The 21062-nt window shown below is 39.8% G+C and overlaps 1 protein-coding gene across 2 annotated transcripts; it reads left to right on the top strand.

Annotated features, from left to right (window-relative positions):
* The first annotated feature begins 12791 nt into the window (after positions 1 to 12791).
* LOC109467600 (fatty aldehyde dehydrogenase-like) lies at positions 12792 to 20032 on the top strand. Of its 2 annotated transcripts, XM_019765621.1 has the most exons (11): positions 12792 to 12916; positions 13826 to 13987; positions 14527 to 14743; positions 14998 to 15098; positions 15512 to 15707; positions 16045 to 16209; positions 16647 to 16927; positions 17297 to 17491; positions 17619 to 17765; positions 18354 to 18388; positions 19031 to 20032. In XM_019765621.1, the coding sequence occupies exons 2-10, from the start codon at positions 13835 to 13837 to the stop codon at positions 18381 to 18383; spliced, it is 1485 nt and encodes a 494-aa protein (XP_019621180.1). In that variant the 5' UTR covers positions 12792 to 12916; positions 13826 to 13834; the 3' UTR covers positions 18384 to 18388; positions 19031 to 20032. The 2 variants fall into 2 exon arrangements, with proteins under 2 accessions (XP_019621180.1, XP_019621185.1); XM_019765626.1 differs by lacking the exon at positions 18354 to 18388.
* The last annotated feature ends 1030 nt before the right edge of the window (positions 20033 to 21062 follow it).

Here is a 21062-nt window from a genome sequence, read left to right as displayed (position 1 = left end):
TAGAACGGACGGCACCCAGGTTGCCGAAGCTCAATGGAACTCAAGAAATCAGTAGTGCCGAATCATAAATGCTGCAAAAGGCCAACATATGCCCAGTGCCGGCTTGTCGTATACGTCACTATGTACTACCGCCACCTTTGTATTCCTGTGGCCTTAGTTTAGCTGCATTTTTTGGCTGGACCTTTTTTTTATTCGCCCGCGCGCATTAGTTTGGGTGTCATACATAAAATTAACTCAGCGTGGCCTCACTTCATGAATATGAAGACAACTTCGCCCTTGTATTGTTTGGCTGTAGTTTTGAAATCATCTATTGGCTTTCCCATGAAGCATTGGGTTTCTGACGTTTCAAAACACCGTTGGCTTTTCTGCCTGTTTCTTGGTAAAAGCAGATAGATATGGGTTCACGCTGGACAAAGGGGTATTTTGGGGGATTTCAGGAATTCTGGATACAGTTTTGAAGTTGCCTGTCGGCTCTCCCTGCATTTCAGTTGTTTCAAAATAACTAGAGGTCGTTGTTTCTTGTTTGATGAAACAAACAGGTAATTTTGCCTTGTGAAGTGGGACACCCTTTAAGCGTAGAGGGCTGCTGCAGGTAAGCTTATCGTAATTGTTCACAAATTCGGTAAAAAGGGGATCATCTCTTATAGCCATACAACTAAAAGGCCAGCATCGTTTAAACGACCTGGCCTTTCTTGCTAACCACGCCATACGGCAATCGCAGTGAATCGGGTTCCCATGTACAAACCTCCTCGGTCTAAACACAGTCTTAGAATTCGAAGAGATGGCCAGATTTGCTTCCGAAAATGTGACGAGCTTATTGTAGGCTACGTTAAGATATACGACGTGTTCGTACAGGAAGCTGGAAATAACTTCAGCTCCAATGGTAGACAATTGGTTGTGCGACAAATCCAGCGTTGAAAGGTACGGGGCATGTTTCAAAGATTCCCACGGAAAGATTGTAATCAGGTTGTGGCTTAGATTTAGGACTTTGACAGATGACAAACCTAATAAGTTTTCGATCGTTTGGATCCTATTTTGCGAAAAATCCACCTTGTTTGGATGGATAGGCAGGCTGGTGGGTAGAGAGGTTATGTTGGCTTCCTGGCAGATAATGTTTTTGTTAATATAACATCTAGCAGGTAATGAATCGCTGGTTACTACACTTATTAGTGCAAGCTTAAGAATGAAACATATGAAATATTTTATAATCATCATGAGGCTACAGAGAATAATTATTTCTATCTCAGAATGGTAAAAATGCAGTTAGTATATATAGATCGGAATCACTGCTTTCGACTAGTATAATATATGTCTTGTAGTGCACTGATGTACCCACATAGAATTATCTTTTCATATATCATTGAATGATTGATGTCCTATGAGATGCTTACTACTATACGAATTATGATATCCTCAGGTACACACTGTAGCTAGTTGCTGTCTTCAAGATGATGGTTATATTCCAACACAGGAGTCGAAATATGCAGTATGCTACAGAAACATACATGTACATGTAAGATACACAACAGGTTGTCGATAGTCAGAAGTCGGTCACATTCAACGTTCCATACACATTTTCATGACGTTTCAACAAAGAATGAATTAATGTAACGTTACGCCAAGCCGAAATCTACTCGGGAAACAATGCAGAACAAGATTTAAGGGATTTTGAAGAGGTTTATCTATAGACAAACCTGTGCCAAAAAAGTGTGCCTGCTCAAGCCTACTGTTTTAAGACACGCACTATTGTAACCCTACCTCTATAGGAAAGGCCTATGGGAGGTAAAAGTGAATATAGGTCTACCCCTCACGAAAAACACTACAAAACAACTTTACTCTTAAGTTTTGAGTAGAATGTACAATCTACCGAGCAAAGGTGTTGAGTGGGCATTATATCATTGCTATGATACTCTAACTTCAATTTCAACCTCGACTTTTCAATTCGAACAAAAATACGTTATATCTCGGTTTGAGTTGCATCCTTCAGAAACTATGACAAGAGCCACATACGTACCAACTCCTCTAACTCTCACTGCAGGAATGCTTCAGATGAGTATTGGCGTGACGATGGAACCGACTAAAAGTCGTTTGGCGTGGTAGTTCGTTTTGTAACGTTTGACCCTGGCCTATTTTTTGATGCAATCTTCGTAACCGCAGCCTCTGGGCCGCCTCACGTGCGTCGGTCAGAAATACTTCTTAATTCATATACAGTAGTCTTTTTGTAATATGCCTTGGCCTATTAACAATACACATTTCTAAATTGTCTTTCATACTGAAAGTACTCGACGTGCTTAATGCTGTTTTTTATAAGAACCAGAACGAATGGACGCCGACCACACGCCAAATTTTAATTTTGTTTTACATGTGTTTTTTAATACAGTTGACATGTATGTGTCAGGTTTCTACTATATAATTATGGGACTAGGAGAACAGAAAACGTGCAATCTGTGGTTATTTTTTGTCTGACTCTTACATCATCTGGCCTCAATGAGCCGATTTGAGGTTTCTCATGAGTCATGAATAAACGAACTTGAAAAAACGTGGCTGCATAGGTGACAACGCAGTACTTGCGATTGCAATGTGCTCATTGGACATGCCATAAATCCTCATATTAGTACTGAAATAACATTTTGAATACATACAAAACATTAATATTGCACTGTTTGAATCCGGTGTTGATTTTCAAGGCTGTCGACTTTCCAGGAGTGGGAATTCGGGGTGTACTATTCATCTGGAAATAACCGTTGTTCCTTTTCGGTCTAATCTTATCAGAACAAGCAGGTATGTTTGCAGAATGCAATGGGACGTTCTTTAGGTTTTCCGGGCTGTAACATCTGTGCAAATTGGTCACCAAATCTGTATAAAGGGGGCCATTTCTTACAGCCCTTGTACATTTGGGCCCAGATTGGTGACAGTCGCGAGCCATTCTTGCTAACCAGGACATACGGCAATCGCAATGAATCGGGTTACCGTGTATCCATGCGATTCTTGTTCCTCTCATAACGTTTGCAGAACTAATACCCAGGTTTTCCTCAGAAAACGTGCTTATATTATTGCAGGCTACATTTACATGGATAAGGTCCTCTAGTCCAGCCAGGTCAGCCCTAATAAACGATAATTGATTATTTGATAAATCAAGCCAGAATAGATGCTTCACATATTTCAATGTTTCCCATGGAAATGTAGTCAAAAGATTTCGGCTTAAATCTAGCTTGTGAATATTTGGGAAGCTGGAAAAGTTGTGGATCGTTTGGATATAGTTTTCCTGGAGGTGGATCTGCCTGACAGAGTCTGATACAAGTACAGTAGGTAGATTGGTGATATTCGATCTGGGACAGTAAATTTTACTAAAGAATGTATCCATTTTAACATAACATCTTGCTGGTAGCGAAACTTCGGTTCCTGAATCTAGATCTGTTACCACTTTTATGAACATGAACAACATTAAACATTTACTTATCATCATCATAATTCAAACGACGTAGAGAACAAGGGGCGATCTTGTAAACTAATATTGAAAGGTTAGATTATTGATCATTGATGACTAGAGAATACAATCATACAGATTGACACACTGTTCTATGTTCGCTGTCCGTTTGAATTAACATGAATTTGCATTGAAGATTGAAAAAACGTGGCGATATATGATAAAGAGTGTCGTGCCCCAAGTCTGGATGGTTTGCTTGATAAAGTAGATGATGGTTATGCACTTGGACGCCACGTTAAATCTTGAATCCTGTAGCAACATAAATGTCATAATAATACGTCTGCCTTTGACTTAGTCTTGGAAGCAGGTATATCCTGCATTCACAATAAACCCATATTCTCTTTCTGTAGAACTGCACTAAAGGATAACAGAATACCAATTAGACGGAACGCATTTTTTGCAGTAAAATTCAATAAAAAAAGCTTGTGCTCATATATTAGCGGACAGTCCTAACTATACTATTATACACACATTTGGTAGATTGTAGATTCCTGAGAACTGAGAGTGGCGTGGTTTCAGAAACAGATCTATCCGTACCTCAAAACTCCAGGACAAGCTGCTCGCGAACTGCCCACTATAGCATCGGTGAATATGGGCGAAGCGCTCGAAAAATAGCAGAAGAGCTGAAGATGGATAAAACTCCCCGCACGATGTTTTTTACCAGGCTGTAGCTGGTCCACCGTCTCCCGGGTTCTTTAGCTGTCTGATCCGGCCGGAAAATAGCATTGAAAGAAAAGTCGCAGACTATTTGGTGGTATATTTGATTTATCGCTTGAGGCAATGTTTCATGGAGCTTCACAATCACCAGTTCGTCCATAGAAAGCATGTATCAATTTGTTTGTTTTTTTTTCACCCTCGAGCATCACCGAAGTCTGGCATGAGGAAATCATGACCACTGTTTGAGAAGACTAATCTCCAAGCAGATCATATGGTGGCAAGGCAGTATCCATTGGTCAGAGGAGTCTCCCTGGCTAATGGATACTGCCTTGCCACCGAAAGGGATCTGCTCGGAGATTAGAGAAGACGGGCTTGCGATGATTAATCTTCAGGAAACGTTTCTATAAGCGCTAGATGTAGCGTGGCAGTTCAACTCACGATTTTGCTCTTACTTTCCTGCAGCTGGACCGACAGTGAGCAACACGGGCGCTGTGGGTAGATTGGCTACGTCTTCTCAAAGTACTTCTCAAGTCCTACTACGGCCGCTACCACTGTGTGTAGCGTTAGCTGACTTTTTGAGGTATGATCTTCTGATGAATGCAAGAATCACGTCTCTTTTGTGATATTTTCACTTGGTACAATCTGCTCATAGCCACTGATGTTTTTTGCTTGAAATATATGTTTTTCATCGCTGAACAGCTGAATGGCTGATGTTTGTAAAAGGAATGTTCAACTTGTGTCTTGAACTATGTTCTGATGTGGTCATTTGTAATATGATATGAATAAAAAGCTATAACTAACGATAATTGCTGAATCTATGTTACTGCAGAACGTATCTTCCACTGTGATGTAAAAGTGGTGACACGACAACAACGCTGTGGTCACGGAGTTTCCAGTTTACCATTTAGCATACCAGAATCAGCCAACTGGCCCACATTCAGGAGTTCTCTTTTATCTTATCTTGAAAATTAATCTAAGCTGGTAGAATGAAAAATTAAAAAGAATCTTTAAGCGCAATTGCCAACATAAAGAACTGTTTTTCTGCATTGGTCTTTGTCAAGGAATTGATCCACCTATTCTATGACGTCACGTTATATAAAAAAATTATATATATATATCACATGTAGCAGATAGTTTGTGGCGTCCTCCGCCTCTATATACTAGTACATTTGCACAAAACAAACAAGGTGGGGGTATTGTGTGATAGAATATATAAAATCATATTTCTACATTACGTAAGTAGACCACATGTTTTATAATGGCAATGATCTTAAAATATGTTATTTTCATAAAAGTGATCATGATAGCAAGTGCAAGAACTATTGACACGTTTCCCGCTAGATGTTATGTTAATGATACGATTGACTGCCCGAAGTCCAACATTACCAGTCTGCCTACTACTAACCGAAGTATCAGTCCACCAATATACGTAGATACTGTTTTCCTTCAAGAAAACCGTATCCGAGCCGTCCACGACCTATCTGGCTTTCCATTTGTCGTCAAACTAAATCTGAGCCACAATCTTATCACAACATTTCCATGGGAATCGTTAAAACAGTTGAGGGGTTTGACCACGCTTGACTTGTCGTATAATCAGCTGTCTTCAGTGAGTGTTACTATCAGTTCTGGACAGCCGCAATATTTTCAAGTAAATGTAGCATATAATAGGCTGGCCACATTCTCAGAGTCGAACATGGGCCGTACATATTCTGATGTAGAGAAGAAAATAACCGTCCGCATCCACGGTAACCCGATTCACTGTGACTGCCGCATGTCGTGGCTAGCAAGGATCGCTCGCGAGTTTGGCCGGTGTTGGCCATACAGATGTGCAGCTGCTTTAAAAAGGCATCCTCTTTTTTCTAATTTTGTGGAAAGTCTGAGTAAAATTAAATGCAGCAGCCCTGAAAACCTAAAGGAAGTTCCAGTATACAGGGCAAACCTGCCTGGTTGTCGCCTGGAAGCTATGACTCTGCTACCAGGGCCAACACAGATCAGCTCCTCGGATTCAGAGCCAACACGCGCCCCGTTCAGGAAGACCCCGAGTCAGAAAATGACCAACATCTATTCAGAAATATCATCAAAAGACCATAACGATCATAATCAGCACATCAACCATTCGAATATCGGGAAACAGAGAGCTCGTACAACCACAGTTGGTTTTATTAGCTCTGTAGCAACTGTAACAGCGACCTTTAGCTTTGTATTTCTTGCTATCGTAATTGATAGGATGTGCCAGTTGCAATTGTTCAAGAGTCAGTAAAATGTTCATTTGAAACACTAATTTTATATAAGTCACATATCTCCGTAATTTAACGTAGAGCACATTTATCTATTTATTTGTTTATTAATTTATTTGTTTAGCAACTTGCGTATTAATGTAGGAACAGTTAACTACTACATACTAGTATACAATTCCTGTATACTATACAATTTGTGAACGATATATTGTCCTATCTAGTGGGTCACATGATACCAAACCGTAGACGTAAAAGTATAACATTTTCCTTCATATCTAAAATGTAATACTTTTTGCAATATTATTTTGTTTGTATGATAAGCAAAGGCAAATACTGCCATGCACATAATTTTCCACTGTTGACTATTCGATTCATTTCTTCATAATGTAATTGATAGTGTATAGGTGTACGTTTTACTACGACGTATATTAAAACGTGATGTTATAGGGTTGCTGGTGATTGTAACCTTAAGTCTTGCTTGTTCTTACAATTTCATGTACTATTTTAGAGAAAACCACAACGGTTGCTACTTTTCCGTCAAATAACAACTAAGATGCATCCCACCAATAGGGCTAAATTTCACTTCAAGATGAGTACGTATGTATCTAACACGTGCACCAACTTTTACAGAATAAACTTTATATCCAGACGATATGACAATCACAACTCAATCTTGTGTCTGTCTTTTTCTTCTTCTAATCATGGAAGAGTCGATTACAACTGAGCCTACGCAGTTTGTCATTTGAGAAGCTAAAATTACATCACATATTCACAAGATTTCTTCGTACATTGAATCGAAAACACGTGGATACACCTCGTGATATTTGGTTCTCAAAAAGATACTTACTACCTTACAAAAACTTCATAAAAGTCGTGAAAAGTATATTCTTGCATGTTATTTGAGGTATGATAGAAAGCACATCGGGTCATTGTACATTTGGTATCTACGTAGATGCCTTCAGTAAGAAGGTTATGTCTTCACTAGAGTTTGTTTGTCTGTAATGCTGGTTTAGTGTTTGTAAAGGTTTTGAAACATTAGATACACCTCTGACAAACGGCGGTTTGTTGTTGTTTTTTTCACTCTCGGGCATCTCCGAAATCTGACATGAAGAAACCATGATCACTGGTTGAAAATACGGGCTTGCGATAATATTAATCTTCAGGAAAAGTTACTTCAGGCGCTAGATATGCCACTAATTAGTCTGCAGCTGTGCTTTCACGATTTTGCTCCTACTCTGCTGCAGCCAGACCGACAGTGAGCAACACGGGCGCTGTGGGTTGAATGACTTGTCAACTTCCTCTCCAAGTCCTTCTGAAGTCCTGCTACGGCCGCTACCACTGTATATAGCGCTAGTAGCTGATGTCAGCTCACCATGGCTTTTTGAGGTATGGGCTTTCTGTTGAATGCTTGACCACGTAGCTTTTATTATATATTCACTTGGTACAATCTGTACATAGCCAATTCTTGCTATTTCTAGAAATATATATTTCTCATTGCTGAATGGTTGATTGTTGTTCAAAGAGTGCTCAACAGGTGTCTTGAACTATTAGTGTTCTGATGTAACCATTTACGATACGATGCCATATAATTATATAACGAACGATAATTGTTAATCTGCAGAACGTATCTTCCTGTGATGTAGAAGTGGCGACACGACAACAACACTAGTACTGTGGTCACGGAGTTTCCAGTTTACCATTCAGCATACCAGAAGCAGCCAACCGGTTCATATTCAGGAGTTCTTTTTCATCTTAGTTTGAAAATTAATCTAAGTTTGTAGAATTAATCATGCCAACAGAAAGAACTGTTTTTCAGCATTGGCCTTTGTCAAGGAATCCATCCACATACTAGTATTCTATGACGTCCCGTTATGCAGCTTGTAGGTCTATGAATCAGTGACCAGTAGCAGATAGTTTGTGGCGTCCTCCGCCTCTACCCTTTTTATTTTAGTACATTTGCACAAAACAATCTAGGTGAGGGTATTGTGTAATAGAATATTAAGTCATATATTCACCTTTCTTAAGTAGACTACATATTTTATAAGTAATGGCAATGATCTTGACATATGTAGCGCATGCTATTTTCATAATAGTGATAGCAAGTGCAAGAACTATTGACTCGTTTCCCGCCAAATGTTATGTTAATGATAGAATCGACTGCCCGAAGTCCAACATTACCAGTCTACCTACAGCCACTAACCGAAGTATAAGTCACTCAAACTTCGTTTTCCTTCAAGAAAACCGTATCAGAGCCGTCCACGACCTATCTGGCTTTCCATATCTCGTCAGACTAAATCTGAGCCACAATCTTATCACAACATTTCCTTGGGAATCGCTAAAACAGTTGGGGTTTTTGACCACGCTTGACTTGTCGCATAATCAGTTGTCTTCAGTGAGAGTTATTATCAGTTCTCCACTGACGCCATATTTTCAAGTAAATGTAGCATATAATAGGCTGGCCACATTTTCAGAGTCAAACATGGGCCGTACATATTCTGATGTAGGGAAGAAAATAACCGTCCGCATCCACGGTAACCCGATTCACTGTGACTGCCGCATGTCGTGGCTAGCAAGGATCGCTCGCGAGTTTGGCCGGTGTTGGCCATATAGATGTGCAGCTGCTTTAAAAAGGCATCCTCTTTATTCTGATTTTAGGGAAAGTTTGAGTAAAATTAAATGCAGCAGCCCTGAAAATCTAAAGGAAGTCCAAGTATCCAGGGCAAACCTACCTGCTTGTAGCCTGCAGCTGGAAACCAGTGATCTGTTACCAGGGCCAACACAGACCAGTTCCTCGGTTTCAGAGCCAACACGCGCTCAAGAAAATTTTCCTTCAACCCCGTTCAGGAAGACCCCGAGTCAGAAAATGACCAACATTTATTCAGAAATAACTAAAGCCCTACTGCCCACTCCCGGAAAGCCATCGGACGACTACTATTCTAAAATAATGCTGATGAATAAAACCGAACTTTTTGTACTATCAAAAGACCATAACGATCATAATCAACACATCAACCAATCGATTTTCATGAAAAAGAGAGCTCGTACAACCACAACTGATTTCATCGGCCCTGCAGCAACTGTAACAGCGACCTTTGTATTTCTTGTTGCCTTGCATTTTAGGCTGTGCCAGCGATTATTCAATACAAATCAGTAAAATGTTAATTTGGAACATTTGGCTTAGGTGGCGGCGTCGTGTTGCTCAATAATTTATACACCGTATACGTAACTTCGCAATTTTACGTACAGCACATTCATCTATTTATTTATTTATTTCGAAAAACATATTACCGTGTCTGTACCAAACTCTAGACATGAATACGTTTGTATAACATTTTTCTTTTTCTGAAACGTTATACTTTTCGTAATGTAGAGACAAATCTGGCCATGTACATAACTTTCATTCCACTATATTCGATTCTTTGACTTGTGTATAGATGTGCGTTTTACTACGACGCATATTAAAACGTAGCCTTTGTGGATTATAGGGTTGCTGGTGGTTGTAACCTTAGAATGTGCAGTTGTTTGAGTCTTGCTTGTTCTTACAATTCCATGCACTTTTTTAAAGAAAGGTTGTGACACCATAATGGTTGCCACGTTTTCGTCGAATAACAACGAAGATGCATCGATATCCTAGCCTACTGTTGGGGCTACATTTCACTTCAAGATGTAAACGTATGTATCTAACACGTACACCAACTTTTACTGAATAAACTTTATATCCAGACGAAATGACAATCACAACTTAATCTTGTGTCTGTCTTTTTCTTCTTCTAATCATGGAAGAGTCGATTACAACTAAGCGCCTACGCAGTTTGTCATTTGAGAAGCTAAAATTACATCACATATTCACAAGACTTCTCCATATATTGGATCGAAAACACGTGGATACACCTCATGATATTTGCTTCTCAAAAAGATACTTACTACCTTACAAAAACTTCATAAAAGTCGTGAAAAGTGTATCCTATCTTGCCTGTTATTTGAGGTATGATAGAAAGCACATTGTGTCAGTGTACATTAATTGATATCTATATAGATGCCTTCACTTAGAAGGTTATGTCTTCACTAGATAGAGATTGTGTGTGCTGGTGAGTCGTTTTAACGGTTTTGAAACACGCCTTTAAAAACAGCGATGATTCCCCATGCCAGACTCGTAAGATGAGTTACATATATGTGCATTTTCGTAATAGGAGTGGTGCATACTGTATTACATGCACGTGCGTGTACATGTGCGTACATGCACGTGCGGGGACATGTGTGCCACGAGCAAGATTTTGCAGCCCTGCTCAATCCTAATCTACTTCAGCTAGCTTTCGTACTGCTAGCTATTCTCACGCGCCTGCGGCAGTGAAGAAGGCGTGGAACTTCTGGTTTATGACGGCTAGCTAGCGAATACCACCATAAGGTATGGATCTTGACTCCCCGAAGTTACTCGGGTTTGATGTAAATTTATGTATAACGTTATGTGTTACCTGAGACAGCTGATCTTGATTAAACTGTGAATTTTGGGATCGCATGGACCCCAACACTATTTTTGTACATACCTGAACTATACAAAACTTATACAGAAAAATGATATGCATTTTCGTATCTATGGTGATTTCATTCTAAATAAAATAAAGAGGTGTAGTGGTAAAAAGCATATCTGGCTTGTATGTAAAAACCACACTATTCAGCACAGGGCATTAATCATAAATGCGTGAAACGCAATGATATCTAGCGCATGTAGTCCAACTTTGGATTTACAACATGTATGTTCCATGTTAATGCAGGCTCTGTGATTCCTATCATCGCAAACTGGTATATCATCGGTCAGACCCACCGTCTACTTCTAAAACTGGTGAAAAAACTTCACATTGAACACACCAGGCGACGCGCCAATCGTCAAAGAGAGAAAAACTACCTTCGGTTGAGTAATCATAAGTGACAGGACAATATTGTAACGGTACCAGGCACCAATCAGTGTTGCTCTTGCATTTACAACTCACATAATAGTATATAATTATAGTATTATATACTAATAGTTTATAATAGTGTTATTTCTTATCTGATATGTTGTACGATGATCATCAGGAAGCATTTGACATGTTTCGTTCTTGTAAAACTCCTAACATGTATCACGGGCAATTTACTACCGGCTAGATGTTATACAACAAGAAATGAAATCAACTGTCCGAAGTCTAGTATAACCAGTTTTCCCGTTTACCCACCAGACTTCAATGTGTGGAAAGTGAAACTTCAGCAAAATCTTATCCGAGAAATCCGAAACGTATCTGGTTTTCCAGGTGCGCATGACCTAAATCTTAGCCACAACCTGATCACAACATTTCCTTGGGAGGCTTTGAAAGATATGAAGTCGTTGAAAATACTCGACTTGTCTCACAATCAGATATCTTCTCTTAGAGCCGACTTGGCTATCATTCGTGGACTGAAAATTAACTATATAAATATGGCCTATAATAAGCTCACTACTTTCTCCAAAGCAAACATGGGTATGCCCCCTACAAGCTTTTGGTTTAGAGTTCAAAGGTTTGTCCATGGAAACCCAATTCACTGTGACTGCCGCATGTCCTGGTTAGCCAAGTTGGCTCAATCATATTACTTCTGTTGGCCACTTACGTGTAGCAATGCTCTGAGATATGGTCCCTTTAATGGCAAGCTCAACCTGCACTTGCTTAAATGTAATAGTCCTCAAAGTCGGAAGGGGGCCCCACTGCACACGATACATCTATCTGATTGCTCTAAAGGGGGTGAAATTATCCATAGTACTACTGTGGGTGAAATTATCCATAGTACTACTGAAATGACTGAAACCAGACCTACAATTTTGGGAAATTCAGTAGACGATGTGAAAACTGAATATACAGTAATGCCGTGCAATGCTGTCTTTATTTTCAGGAAGTAAAGTTCCATAACATAATACCGTACCACCACAACTTCTAGCCCACCGTTGTAGTGCTTGCACCATACATGTGGCCCCAGGGCTGTAGAAACGTAGATAGGCGCCGCCCTATAACAACTCGCTGTGCCATCAATAAAAACTTACACGTTACATACAAGTGACCAATTCAACTTGTCAACAATCAGTTATTGGTCTTTGTGGGGGTTCGAATAAAGTACAATTACGGTTGAATGATACTTTACCTTTTGAAGGCATTTCAGTACCCCATACACCCCTGCATATGAAGTGGTCTCATCTATCGCGCTCATGCATGTAAGGTATATATCACATATGTAATATCGCTCCTGGGATTGAAACTGTTTCTCCAATTTGTGTTTATCACGCCAGTATATTCTCAATAAAGATGAATATAAACAATTTTGTTTTTATCCTGTTTTTTGTATACCCGAGGAATTAAAAACGTACCGATATGAACTGCGTTGTGATGCTATCGTTACCTTTAACCTTTGGCCTTAGTTTGAAGTCCAGGACGTCAGTGTGACATTTTCTCGGTGCTGCGTGGTTTGACGATTCCTCAGAGATAACACCTTAAGTTTCTTTTTTTTTACACCGTTGAACGAAGTCTCTACAAAGGTAAGTACATACTTGCCATAACTGAGGTCTTAACAACCTGTCTTGCAATGTTAAATGCCGTGACAACTGGATTAAGTGCAGAAAATCCTTCGTGTATTTTTTTTCAACGATACGTAATCCTGCATCACATATATTAAAACTCTCTGTGTGTTTGTTACTGTCGGTGTAATATGGTTAACTTTTAGCGCCAAAACGACACGTAATGATCCCATTTCGACAGAGAGGTGCGGCAGAAGCCAGTTCTATTATTTCATGAGCTCATAATTTGTTGTACATCGTCATGGTCTAGGTATTCATTTTGTATTTCCCTGACGCTGTTTTGACCGTGCGGTCATTGACGTAATGATCCCATTTCGACAGAGAGGTGCGGCAGAAGCCTTCTATTATTTCATAAGCTCATAATATGTTGTATATCGTCATGGTCTAGGTTTTCTTTTTGTATTCGGTGACGCTGTTTTGACCGTGCGGTCATTGACCTGTAGAACGAACAGCTTTGACCTGACCTACTTATGAAACATTACAAACCGTATGGGAAGTAAAGAAAAAAGCTATGATACTAGTACCTACATTATCACACGATTCGTATCTAGCAATAGATTCCAGGTTAGTTTCCAGGGTCAACATACACTAGTACACTAGCTGCGGTGACTCAGCAATCCTTTTTGTACGATAATACAGTATATCCTGTATTTAAAGGATTACCAAGTCGCGCCACGCCTAACTATACACAGACCTGGCACCAAGGCCAAGAAAATTAGACCACAGCCAATTTTGTTGTTGCTTTGTTATTTTAATGCTTGTTGCCCTCATTATATATATAAGATACCACAAACAATAGCAAGAAATTGCCCATCCCACTCTGAAAACTGCACAGAGTTAACAAGTTTTGATTAAATGTCTGAATTACAGACCTTGAACATGTCGGTGGCGACCGCCGTGCGGCGTTTGCGTGAGAACGTGGACAAGATGAAGTCGGTGGAGTACCGACGTGAGCAGCTGAGGGCGCTGTTACGCTGTATCGATGAGAACATGGACAGGTGGATAGGTGTGCTGAAAAAGGATCTACACAAGGTACAGTTTTGATCGTGGTAGGGCTGTGTACGTAAAAAAATTCAGGTACAGGTATGGTCTAGGTTAGCCTGGGTGCCATCTGATTTGTAACGGCACAAATCAGATGGCACCCAGGCTAGGTCTAGGTATAGGTATAGACTATATAGACAGACAATCATGTAAATTTTCAATCATCTTTCATATCATGTCACGGGTGAAATCTAGTAATTGCTTCATTTTCATTTTGTTGAAGTTTTGTGGCACTGTTAATGACCTGATAAAATGTCATTAAGTTTTTGCTTCTGCAGCAAGCAGCTAAATTCTCTCCTAGAATTCAACATTAAAAACAGAAATCAGTTGCTACCTTTTTGGGACATGTTAAAATTACAGTCAGTGTAATAAAAGATAACTTTATTGCATGCACTTCAATTGTATGAGGTACAACACATTACATGTACTGCTATTGTGGAGAAGGCAGCTCCAAAACTTGTTGTAAAAAGCTCTAAATCATCAGTAAATGGTACATTTTAAACAGCAGTCTATCTTGTTTTATCCCCCAGCCTAAGCTGGAGTGCCTGGGTATGGAGGTAAACTACAGCAGGAATGAGCTCATCGTTCATCTGAACAACCTGGATGAGTGGACCAAGCCGGAATACGTGAAGAAAGACCTGCCGCAGATATCGGACGAGTGCTACATCCAGAGGGAGCCGCTAGGTGTCGTCCTCATCATAGGAGCCTGGAACTACCCAGTGATGCTGATCCTGTGCCCTCTGATTGGTGAGTGAAAGGTCCTATCAGATGATGATTATCAGACCACGCCAATTTCATTCTCTGGTTCTTGGATTTCTGCAGAGCAGGCTGAGAAAAAAAAAGGCATTCTGTATGTCATACACAAAGATGTCACAAAGTCTACATACCATGCTGGTTAATTACAATGTTTTAAACAATGAATTTTTTTCTTTTAGTTTCCCAAATCAGAACAAATATGTAGTATTTTTTTTCCTTCTGCTGACTTGTTTTGTTGTTTTCAGCCGCTATTTCTGCTGGCAACTGTGCGTTGCTGAAACCTTCAGAGCTGTCTGAAGCCACAGCAGCTCTTTTTGAGGAGTTGCTCCCAAAATATCTGGACAAGGCAAGTATAGGGATTGAAATTTGAAAAAAATATCACTTGATCGTCCAGCTTTCTGAAATTGTCTTTTGTTTTCTGCGTGTAAATGCTACTCCATGACCTGCTTTCTATAGACCTTGGGCCACACAGTTGTGTATTCACTATAGTGGGGAGCTAGGCCACTGTGTGTTCAACTACCATATACCAACAACCAAAGTAGTAATAGCCCTCGAACCACACAGTTGTGTAATCACTATAGCGGGGGCCAGGCCACTGTATGTTCTACCATACCATAAAAGAGAAAGCAGCATGTACCATCTTTAAAGCATCTACAAATGTAGTATAGCTGGTATGAACATGCAACCTCTCAAATGCAAATCTAGGCTATTGCACTGGTCCTACTCATATGTCTAATGATATTTGTTTGTCTTGTCCAGGACTGCTTTGCTGTTGTTAACGGAGGTGTGAAGGAGACCACCGAGCTTTTGGAGCAGAAGTTTGACCACATCTTGTACACAGGGAACAGTAATGTGGGTAAGATTGTGATGGCAGCAGCTGCCAAGCACCTGACACCTGTCACCCTGGAGCTGGGCGGCAAGTCACCCTGCTATGTGGACAAGGACTGTGACATCGGTCAGTGGAACTTTTATTTGCCACTGCAAATAAGCCTAGCCTCTTTCTATAATCATCACTACATTTTCTTCCGTATTTTATAATGTATGATTTAGAATTGTAGATATCTTTTGTAATCAAATGCTATGTACTTATTCTTTTAAAAATACACATGCATACTTAAAATTTTAATGGTAGTACAGTTATCATAATCATACTGTCGGCCAAGAACACCTATTGGCTGGCTAGTATGATGTCATGATCTCATAATCAGTTTATCCCATGAGGACTTCTGATTGGTCAATGTGATATATGATGCATAATAAAGGACGTTGATATCTTTTTATATGTTTTGCAGACGTGGCAGCCAGGCGTATTGCGTGGGGCAGGTTTGTGAACTGCGGCCAGACTTGTGTTGCTCCTGACTACGTCCTGTGTCCCAGTCAGAACCAGGACAGGCTGCTGAAGGGTCTGCAGTCTGCCCTGGAGGAGTACTTTGGCAAGAACCCAAAGGACTCAGAAGGTTGGAAGATTTGTGACCATTATGAAATAGTGTGTATTTTGGAATATTCTCATGGAAGTTTGCAGTTTTGACAGTGACTTTTCACTGCAAACTAAGTCACACAGCAAATGATATATTCTTTTTTCCACACGAGCTAGATCTGCTGTTTAGGCTATAACTAGAATTTACTGCTTGAGTTTGACCATGCTGCAATTAAGTGCCACAAACTTAAAACAGTGGCTAGTGTAATCTCCAAGCAGATTATACGGTGGCAAGGCAGTACTCCATTGGCCAGAGGAGTGTCCATTAGCCACCGAAGGCCAATGGATACTCTCTGGCTGATGGATACTCTCTGGCCAATTTGATACTGTCTTTTGCAGTCGCCAAAAGATCTGCTTGGAGATTAGCTAGTGTCCATCATAATTAGAGGTTGACAAAGGCACGATTTGTTCCCACAGATTACTGTCGTATCGTGAACCAGCGTCACTTCCAGCGCGTGAAGGGTATGATCGAGAAGACCAAAGGCAGCGTCGCCATTGGTGGAGACTCCGATGAGAAGGACCTGTACATCAGCCCGACGGTCGTCAAGAACGTCCAACCCACGGACGCGCTGATGGAGAATGAGATCTTTGGTCCCGTCCTGCCGATTGTGACTGCAGAGAGCGCTGACGAGGCTGTTAGCTTCATCAACAGTAGGGACAAGCCGCTGGCACTGTACGCCTTCGCTAATGACAAGAAGGTGAGAAATAAAAGACTTAATTATCATTCCTATTTGTCATATGTACATGCAGCACTCCAGCACTACTCTTTCCTTAATATTTTACTGCAAAGTGTCTGCTCTCTTACTCTCTTCACATTAGATATCATTGTATTTCACTTCAGAATCTCTTTGTAGCCAGTCAGAACTATTACTATTAATATGTACATTGAAAAACTGCTAACCAAAATTACTCCTTCTTTAGACAGCAAAGTTTTTTATTTAGAGACAAATCAAATTCTACTACTAGATGAATTATAGAGATTACTTCCAGTCATTTATGAGAGTGAGAACCATCATTCTTCTTCAGCATCACTAAAATGAACTGAGTTGTTTGTACTTTACTTCCAGGTCATCCGTGACATCATCGAGCGTACGTCAAGCGGGAGTGTGTGTGGAAACGACACCATGATGCAGATGGCCCTGCCCACGCTGCCGTTTGGAGGCGTGGGGACCAGCGGCATGGGGAACTACCACGGGAAGTTTGGCTTTGACGCCTTCTCCCACAAGAAGGCTGTCATGGTGAAAGCACTCGCCATGGAAAACGTACGAGCTCTTGTGGTTCTGAGCTGTTGAGTTTAAAATTGACCTATGTCCACTTTTCCAATTGTGTGGGAAACAACAGTTTAATCTTAATTCAGGATAATTCATAGTTCTCCTTCTCCCCTTGCAGGTGAACAGCCTGCGTTACCCCCCGTACACGGAGAAGAAGTTGAGCTGGATCAGCTGGCTCACCGCCAAGAAGGAGAAGAGGAGGGGGGGACTGTTCGGCTTCCTGCCCTTTGCTGTGATTATGACCATCCTGGCAGTGCTCATCAGGGTAACATGAAACTCTTAAACTCAAGGATTGTTTCAGCCAGGGCTCGAAATACTGGGTGTATGTGCACCTTAGTGCACCCAAATATGGAGCTGTGCACCCATTTTTTTTGCTGTGGGTGCACCAGTGCACCTCAATATTTTCGAAAGTTCAGGTACTAGTATGTAAAGATGTCAAATTTATAGTAACATACATCTACATATCAGAAAAATAATACAATCATTGTTAAATGAAACATAATTAGGTATTGCTGACATTCTAGGTATTATGGTGCATCCGGTATATCCCCAAATAAAAGAAGTTTTTGAGCACCCAATTCTTAGGTTGGGTGCAGCAGTGCTTCCCAAAACATAATTTCGAGCCCTGGTTTCAGCCATCAGCCACACTAATCTGAGTCTTTTATGATTATGTAATCAGAGTAAATTAGTTGGTACATACATGTACTATTTTCTTTGGCCGCTACCTCACTTGAAAATGATTTTACATGATTTCTGTAATTGTTCTGTTGACTGTTGTACAACCAACCTACCCATCATGTTTAATATGATCTACACTACAGGCCTCCCCACTACTGATTTCTCTGTTATACAGGTATTTACTGTGATGACCTACCTTGGCTAATAAAGGTATCCTTTCTTCTAATTTCTCTCTTCTGAATTTGTTAGCTTTTGTATATGTTGAACATACATTCAAAGGTGTGGATCCACTCCCTCACTCACTATCCATTTTGAGCTCTCCATTCTACCATCTGCTGTTCTCAGTTCAGTGGGGTTAGCATGTTTGCATGCTGGCTGTTGAGGTTTAATGGCAAACTGTCAGGTGCCTCTGACAGTTGGGTTTACATTATGTAGATTGAGGAGATAAAAGTCCTCCTCTATATGCTGTTGATTACTCTCTTGCATGACTGTCCCTATGGATTCAGTCCTTCCACTCCCATTTTTAGAATCTTTCTGTGCCACTTTTCTTCATCCCTTCTCTGGAAAAGTTTGTACCATCGTAGGCAATTGAACTGCTTAACACATGTACTCCAAGCCTGCTTCATAACTTCTCAACTGACAGGCTTTCAGAGAGGTTCCTGGACCATATCCATTGGTGCATGGCACAACATGAAGGACTTGTTTCAAAGGTGTTCTTCTTTCAAAGGTGTTGAGCAGATACTTGGGCCTTGGGACTTTTGTTACAGGCAGTCTACATTTTCCATGTATAGTTTGTACCAATGTTTCAACTGCAGCATTTGTTAACCTGTGGTGTTTGTTTGTTTGTTTCAGTTCCTTGGATAGGTGATGGGACACAACAGCCAAATGTCGACGTTACACTGTAAGAAACCCTATGGACAGAAGGAGGCTACAGAAATGAAGAGAACTTTAAAATCTGTTTTTGCATTCCAGTCATAAATAATCAGAGAATACTTCTAAGAATATGATGACAGTTTCATTATATTCCTACAATGTATGAATTTGATGATGATGATGAATTCAATAATACAAAAATCATATTGTATATCCAAGCAACTTATATCTATATTTGCTTACTGCACACAAATTCACATGAGTTGTGTATTTTAGAGGAAATTGTAATATGATGTTTATACATGTTACAATCATATGAGCATAAGTGATAAGATCACTTCTTGTGGAGCATAAGATTTATCTAAATGCAAAATCTTAAACAAAGGCAAATGATTACATGATAAAATGGTCATCTTTCAAAATATTTGAACCATTACATAATGTTACCATGAATGGTATCAGTACCAATATTTCTCTTAACATTATCCTTTTACTACTTGCAGGCATTGTAGAGAATAATTATTGTAATATATAGTTCCTCAATAGAAAATTTAATCAAGCTTTAATTAAGCTAATATATTATCAGAAACATTGTGATTGTTTGATAACTTGCTTGGTAATGGCATAATACAAGTCACCATGATTGGAAGAAATTATGTGTACTTGATGCTTGATAGTGAAGTGTGTAGAAACTGCTATACAGCAAAGTAATTTGGTTTGGCTGTGAGAAACGTCAATGATTTTGGCACAGTAAATGAATTTTCTCTGGACATGATTGTTCCATGTTGTCTGATATAATCTCAAACAATCTGGAACTAAAATGGCAAAACTGGCATCCTTAACTCAATAGAGGTTGCCTCTTTACGGAGAATTATACTTATTTAGGAAACAGAAGTTTGAATATTTACACAGAATTTGAGTTAGAGTTATTGCTTTATTTGAAATGTGCCAAGCACTTCTAACTGATTATCTAGATGATATGCCTCTTTTTTTCTGATTAAAAAGGTTATCATCCATCCATGCTCACGTTTGTGTTTATTTTTGTGAGGCCATGTGTGATTTTATATTTGAATTACTAGCTAGCTATAGTACACAATTTCAGTTTCTTTGAAGCATGATGACTACATGTAGGTGTTATAATTATAACAAGCAAGGGGCGTTCCCTAGTATTGTATAATGTAGTCGATTCCCTATACAAAGTTCAGAACTTGAATAAAGAAAATGTTTGGCTATGTCGATCCGTAGTTCGTCGCAGTAACTATCCTTATCCTTTCCAAAAACGACTTATCATATAACGTTACTTTTGGAGCCAACAAATAACCAAATCTTACCGATGCGTAATATCAACAGTACGATGCTTTGATGCATGCGTGTCATCTGCAAATTGGAACGTATTGAACCATGCTAAACGAAAGCACAGAAGCCCATGAGAAACGTGTCGTAACACCTCGCTAATCCCTTACACACTTGTATATGAGATAATGCAATTGAGTAAAACCCAAGGGCCCACTCCCAGGGTGCAACTACTAATTAGATTAACTCGAGTTTCTCTAAGTATATCTATTAACAGACTTTTATACGTTGAAAGTCCCACGGTGTTGGTCAAAGTAATCATGTTACCTGAGTTTAGCTGTAATTTCAAATTCTACGTGAAGAATTTACCAATATTTTATATCAGAAACCAAAGCCGCACAGTCGAAAATTTGGGTAAATCTTATTTCTTCGTGTTGAAAATTGTAGTAAAATCCGTCTCTATGATAAAGATTCAATTGAAGACTTTGACACAGACTAGCATCGAACATAATATTCTTCTTCCTGGAGGTTTAGATAGACCAATCTCGGCTGCGTATTCATGCAAGTTAACAGTCCAACCAATAAGAACGCAACTGCCGATTGGTTTCAAGTTTTAATCCACTTACTTCACGCAGGAAAAACCACGTGGTGGCCTGTTTAGGCCACACCGTCTTAAGTTTATGGATGACATCTCCGCGCGCTTTGATTTTCGCCTGTT

The sequence above is a fragment of the Branchiostoma belcheri genome, unplaced genomic scaffold, assembly GCF_001625305.1.
Source record: "Branchiostoma belcheri isolate BF01 breed outbred unplaced genomic scaffold, Haploidv18h27 scaffold1, whole genome shotgun sequence".
In the NCBI taxonomy this organism is placed as follows: Eukaryota; Metazoa; Chordata; class Leptocardii; order Amphioxiformes; family Branchiostomatidae; genus Branchiostoma; species Branchiostoma belcheri.
Note: the sequence above shows the minus strand (reverse complement) of the source record. Positions and strands in the feature narration are given on the sequence as shown.